Consider the following 7,071-nt stretch of genomic DNA (forward strand, 5'->3'; position numbering starts at 1 on the left):
TGAGTGATTGTAAAATAATCAAGGTGATGGCGCTAGCAGTTCAACTTCATTGGCAGGTATACGACTCAGCCATAAGCGACCCTACCAAAAATAAAACTCTAGCCAATTGAAGTCAGCCGCATCATATCTACCTAAAAAATTCCTGCTTCAATAAAAAAATCTACCATCTCAAAATCTCGAACAATGAAAATATCTACCATGATATAATCACTACCAAAAAAAAAACACCACCAAGTTGCATTTATGAATAAAACTCTACCGTTAGAAATCTCTACCTTCAACTTTAGAATGTATATTTTACAGACAATAAATTTATTTCTAATCAATTGGGAATTATTTGGGAAGATTTAGGAATATGACTCTATTATTGAGGACTAATTAATTAATGAGCAATTAGGATTTGGGATCTTTAAACTACAACAATTCATAACTTTCTTCCCAAATAGTTTACTATTAGCTACAACGAAAAAGTCGTGTTAATTATATTTTCTGAAATGCGCACTAAACGCTCAAACAATATTAAATAATTACCCATTAATTAGTTAGTGCTGAATAATAAAATTATATTCCTAAATCTTCCCAAATGATTCCCAATTTATTAAAAATAAATTTATTGTCTGTAAAATATACATTCTAAAGTTGATGGTAGGGATTTCAAACGGTTAGAGTTGATTCATAAATGCAACTTGGTAGTGTTTTATTTCTGGTAGTGATAATATCTTGGTAGATATTTTCATTGGTAGAGATTTTGATATGGTAGATTTTTTTATTAGAGCGGGAATTTTCTAGGTAGGTATGATTCGGCTAACTTCATTTGGGTAAAGTTTTATTTTTGGTAGAGTCGCTTATGGCTGAGTAGTCTTGGGTAGTTCGCGAACGACCTAGGTCGGAAGAGCACTCCTTTAGGTGAACTATGCGAACTAGTTCGTCGATGATCTCGCTCTTAGTTCTTTTTATATTTTTTTTAGCGTCGGTTTTACTAGACACTGGCGCTATGTGACCAACCGAGTTATTTACTTTTTCTGTGCGCGCCTTGATATTTCGAGAGACTATTTATATATTAGATCATTACTCAACGAGACTAGCTGTTGACTAATGATTAATATAAATTATTGAATTTTTTCATTTTTACTTAAGTAAAAGATTTGATGTGCTATAAAAAATGTCAACTTTAATCGTAATAATTAGCATTTTTTAAGCATTGTAATATAATTACGCATTATACTAGAAACGAGACTAGCTGTTGACTAATTATTAATATAAATTCTTTTATTTTTTCATTCTTATTTAAATAAAAAATTTTATGTTACATAAATAAACGGAACCAACATTAATCATAAATATATTTTTTTCTCTATTTATTGTTTTAATTAAATTATTTAAAAAAAAGAACTAATGAACTAAAAGAGCGAACTAGTTCGCCATTGGATTATGAACTAAATTGAGCGCTCTCAGTGGTGACCGATTAGGCCCAAGACTATCGCTTATGGCTGAGTCGTATACCTGCCAACTTTATTTTCTATTTCGTCCACCGCAAGGTTACTAGAATAGGGAGCTTGGGTCAATCGTTATCCCAATGTTAAATTTCGTCGCTGGTCCCTTTCTAGGGATAAATGATGGTCTACCAATCAGCTTTCCCGAAGCATTTAGATGAATTTTCAATACTCTACAGAGATTGGATCTATACTCTATAGGTAATTGAAAGTAAAAACCAAGCGCGATTGATAAGAAGCAGCAAATGGTAATATTTTTATATGTTAAATTTGAAAGCTAAATGCCGCTGATTTATATAAAATTTTGGGAAACTATTTCAATATAAAATAATTATTTTGAAATTTAATTTTTCCAAACTTTGCAATTAATTAAACTAAATTTGTAAAGGAACATGGAGCTAGTATATGATCGTTCCAAAATTTTCAGCAAAAGAAATCAACAGATCTCAAAGTTTTGAGGTCCTAGGAAGCCATTCGAACTATTCTCAAGAGAATGTCCAAGTGTATGTATGCATGTACGTATGGATTAGGGTGGTCGTTAAAAATTAAATTTTCTCAGACGCCCCAAAAACAGCTTTGTTTTTAGTGAAAAAATTAACAAATTTAATTCCTTGTGCGAAATTAGCATCATTACCTTTAAACAATCTCAATTTGCTGATCCCGTCTCTACCAATTATCGGATTACTACTCCCTTCAAAAACAAACAATTGCAACTCACCTCCTTCCCTCTTATTCTTTACTGTAACTCTACAATTTAATACTCCCAACGGTTTCATAACATCTCCCTGGTAAGACTTAAACACCTGATCTGTAGCAATCATTTTTTCCTCTTTAAAATAACTCTTAAGAGTTTGCATTGATATCGCTGAAACTGGCGATCCCGTGTCCAACTCAAAACTAATTTCTTTACCGTTAACTAATAAATCGATATTAATCATTTCAATATCTTCTGCTTTACTTGCCTCTTTGTTAGGCTCACTATCGTCCAAATGAAACAGATTAATTTTTTTTCTATATTAATGTTAAGGAACCATAATTTTTTTTTAAATCATAATTTATCATGTTCTCTTATATTAGAAAAAGAAAATTTTTTATTCATTTATTATTGGCTTCTTAAGCAAACAATATGTTATAAACAAATAAATTTTTATTTAATAATGCCAATAATAGCAATCAATTGTTTTTTAATATGAGAAAAAAATTTTTTTTAATGTTTAAAAATCAAAAAAGAAAATAGTAGCCACAGAGGTCGCACGACCAAAACCACTTAAAAAGTTGTGGAATCGATAGTAGTTTGTTATCACAAATTTTCAGGAAAATCAAAATACGCATGATTATCAAAAAACGACTTTAAAATTTTAAAACTCGAAAATAACGTGGAAAAATTTTTCCAAAAAATTATTTGTATTTTTTTTTCTAGAAGTACATGGAAAAACAAAACTTTTTTTTTTGTTTGAATTTTTTCATTTCACCCAGTTTTCAAAAAGTTCTAAGCAAAAAACCATGAAAAGAGCGGTTTTTTTGAAAATTCCAGATCTTTTGAACCAATGATAAAAAAAATCTCAAAATATAGAAGAATGAGTTTTTTGAAGAGTACTACAAAATATCAAAAAAAAATATGACGGAAATTGAAAATTAAAATTTCTAAAACCGTCTGATTTAGCGTGGAATGCCCCATTTAAAATTTTTTATCTCTAATCGTTTGAAATCGCTTTTTTTTAATAAGGAATGACTATTCAAGAGGATTAAAAACGATTAAATTTTTAGTCGATTGGAATCGTCACGGAACGTCAATTGATGATTATATATGATGAAAAACGATTAAATTTTAATCGTTTTAAACCGTCATTAATCGTTTTTAATCTTCACTCGGAACCAGAAATTGCAATATTATTTTACGATTAAAGACGATTCATGACGATTAAAAATTTCAAATCGTCATGAATCGTCTTTAATCTTCATTTAGAACCAGAAATAGCAATATTATTTTACGATTAGAGACGATTCATGACGATTTAAAATTTTAATCGTCATTAATCGTTTTTAATCGTAAAATAATAAATCGTCTCTTGACGATTTGGGACGATTAAATCTGAAACCCGTGACGAATATGACGATTGATGATGATTTAATTTTTAATGGTTTTTATTCGTCACAAATCGTTTTCTTTAATCAGGGATGATTATCTTACTTTATTTATATTCTCCATAAAAAAATATAATAATTTGATAGAGGATACAAATAAAGTAAAATATGCTAAAATGTTCAATAAAATTGATATTATCTCTAAAACAAAAAAATAAAATTAATTTCTTCTTGAGACCTTTTCATGGAAATTTATATGATCTTTAAAATATATCAACGAATAATCACTATACTCACTATCGCTTTTTCCGAGTTTGAACTTTCACTTCATTTGGCGAGCCTAAGATATCTGCCTAAAATTTTTGCCTTTCGCACACATTTTTTTTTAGCCTTATAAATGATTTTTTCGCTATTAATAATTTGATTAAAAAAAAAAACGGATTTTCAGCCCACTCTACTGTATATCTATATTTACAAACAAAAGAATTGAAATTAGTGAAAAGAATTCGAATTTCATCATTTTAATTCTTTTCAATCGAAGAGCTCGAAAATGTATTCACAACGATTTTTTTGAGCTTAAGGAGCTCGAAAATAGCGGGAAGTTTTGGGGCTGGCCCGCAGGGTCAACTGATAGACCGATTTTTTTGATAGGGTTGTATTTTTACTGGGTGAAGATTTGAATAAAATCAAAAAATGTTTTAGTGTGAAGCATAGAAACTGAAATCATTAACGGTAATAATTAAACTTGTGATCATTAATTATTAAAAAAAAAAATAAATTAATAATACTAAGAAAAAAATCGGTCTATTAGTTGACCCTGCGGGCCAGCCCCCAAAATTTTCCCGCTGTTTTTGAGCTCATCGAGCTCGAAAAAATGGTTGTAAATACATTTTCGAGCTCGAGAATACTTTTATATGCCGTTGTTTTCGAAAGAAAACGTTTTTTACCATTTTTTCTCCAACGATATCTCTCAAACGAATTGACCGATTTTGATGGTTGAGGTGGCATTCGACGTGGCATAAAGTTTTAGAGCTAATTAGATTTCGGAATCGATCCATAGCACATTAACAGTTATCTAAAAAAAACATTTTTGAAAAAATTTTATTTTTGGAATATCTTTGAACGCACTTGGCCGATGAAGCTCAATTTTTCACGGCTTTTAGATATTAACAAGCCGCGTCGAATGACACCTTAACGATCAAAATCGGTTCATCCGTTCAAGAGTTATAGATATTTACATCGTGAAATTAGTCAGGATAGCTTCCTAGAAATTCAAAACGTCAAAATCTGATAAAAATTCAGCTTTCGAAAATCAGACCGAAACCAATAACTTCTTAAATTTTTAAAAGTTGTCAATTTTCTTAGCGGAAAGTTACAAATCTTACTGTCATTTGTAGCTTTTTAATATTGTGCACTCGGTTTCGATAAACTACTTTTCAAAAACATCAATTTTAAGTAACAGTAAAAAAATAAAAACGAAATAATAAATTTATTTGTAATCAAAATTCAATTAAACAACTAACATCGCTATCATGAGAGTCTTCCACAGAAATAAAATTTTTTTTTAGCATAATGATGATAAATTTTTGAATTAAAAATTAGCTTAAAAAATAATCATTCGTTCCAATTGATTAGAAGCCCGCGGTTCAAATTAGTACCAATTAATGTGAAGTATTGGCAGGTAGCGCCACAATGTTGTTAGATATATATATATACTAGCCGCTACCCGTGGCTTCGCACACGTAAGTTCTACAATACATATATTACTATTATAATAAGATTTACTAAATAATTCAAGTAAATATATATATATATATATATACATATGTATGTATGTGTATGTTATTTTATGTTCTTTGAGCTTATTTCGATTCATTTTCAAGTATTATGTTTCCTATAATCATCATAGTCAGTCTCATTATTATAATTATACTAAAATCATGTCAATAGCAATTAAAATATTTTTATGAACAATTAATTATCACATAACGTAATTCTTATTAAATCAATTATTTTTTAATTAAACTTCTGTCATCGAATCTTTTTCCATTTCCTCTAAGATTTTATTACTAACTGTAGCTTCCACCATATCTATATTAAATATCAAATGTTTATATTATGATAGCGATTAATTAATTCCCTGATTAAAAGAAACGATTCAAAATAATTCAAAACGATTTAATCTTAATGCTATATAGATACATATTTATTATTGAGTAAATCGCTTTGTTTAATCAGGATTAGTTCTTATTATTTTATCAATATATTATTACTTTTTTTTATCCAATCATTTTTTAATTTTTTTTTGTTTTTCTAATCTTTTTTTTTTTTCTTCAATTTTAATTATCAGTTCGCCAAATTCTTCGAATGATAGTAATGTCCTATATAGGGCATCCGTGTATGATATCTATTATTTAAAAATTAGTAGTTAATAGAGTAGTTATTATAATAATATTTAAGATTACAAATAATATTTTAAATGATAGCAACTTTTCTCGCATCCTCGAAAGCTTTCCCAGTGGACTCAGACACGCCTTCATGAAACCCTACATTTTCATGAAATCTTCCAGATTTGAGAAGAACTCTTACCACCGTCGAACACCCAACATAAACAATTTTATTATTTTCATTTACAAAATCTAAATAATAAATTAAAAAATTTTAATTTATAAATAATTTTTAGATGAATAAAAAAAACTATCAATTACAGTTATTTCAAAAGCAAAATATTACCAATTGTTTGATCAATTATTTCATGAGCCCAATTATCTCTACTGAATAATTTATTTGCTTGTTCCAATAAAAATTCTAAGTCATAGTGATTTACCGCCATTTTTTTCAGTTCAAAATTATTATATTGAACCAATATTTTATGTTGATAATACTATATAATTAGTAAATAAAAATAATTGAAATGTGATAAATAAATTTTATGAAAACGTGAAGTTAGCTAATTAAAGTAATTAAAAAAAAAAACTGTTTATTTACTAAATTATATTTTCATAACGTCTATCACACATAAAAGAATTAACAAAATAATTTTGTGCATCTGGAAATAATTATAATAAATGAATAAAATCTTATAAAATAAAATTTAAATTTAAAAACTAATTTATTTGAAACAAAATGATGAAGCAATATAATATTGATTTTTCTAAAACCGATCCTTATGGAATTATTTATCCTAGAAAAAAGAGAAGGTAACCATATATATACAATAATAAAATTTATGTTTATATTATGATGTATATTTTACATGTATATATATATATATATAAATATATATATTTTACATTTTAGTTTTCGCTTTTTTTTTTTTTTTTTTTTTTTTAGTCAATTCTCATTTACACAACTAAAAATATTTGTTTGATTGGTCAATAAAAATTGATTATAAATATAATATCTACGTATAGTTATAAAAATGATAATAGCAATAAAATAATATAAACTTTATAAATTTTAGTTTTACCGGGTACGTTTCAATGATTGTTGG

General features: G+C 27.5%; 1 protein-coding gene across 1 annotated transcript; it reads right to left on the reverse strand.

Annotated features, from left to right (window-relative positions):
- Positions 1–5,991: 5,991 nt before the first annotated feature.
- Positions 5,992–6,631, reverse strand: LOC128667661 (DNA repair protein RAD52 homolog). Its single transcript, XM_053738728.1, has 2 exons — positions 6,312–6,631; positions 5,992–6,217 (listed from the first exon to the last, which is right to left on the reverse strand). The coding sequence occupies exons 1-2, from the start codon at positions 6,409–6,411 to the stop codon at positions 6,054–6,056; spliced, it is 264 nt and encodes an 87-aa protein (XP_053594703.1). The 5' UTR covers positions 6,412–6,631; the 3' UTR covers positions 5,992–6,053.
- Between the last annotated feature and the right edge of the window lie 440 nt (positions 6,632–7,071).

This window comes from Microplitis demolitor, chromosome 4, assembly GCF_026212275.2.
Source record: "Microplitis demolitor isolate Queensland-Clemson2020A chromosome 4, iyMicDemo2.1a, whole genome shotgun sequence".
Classification (NCBI taxonomy): domain Eukaryota; kingdom Metazoa; phylum Arthropoda; class Insecta; order Hymenoptera; family Braconidae; genus Microplitis; species Microplitis demolitor.

Bases quoted from the DNA above. Each gene is read 5' to 3' on its own strand.
- LOC128667661 (XM_053738728.1), bottom strand. From the start codon at position 6,411: ATGGCGGTAAATCACTATGACTTAGAATTTTTATTGGAACAAGCAAAT. The intron at 6,218-6,311 runs GTAATATTTTGC...TTTATTATTTAG, and splicing joins AATAATTGATCAAACAATTG to ATTTTGTAAATGAAAATAAT.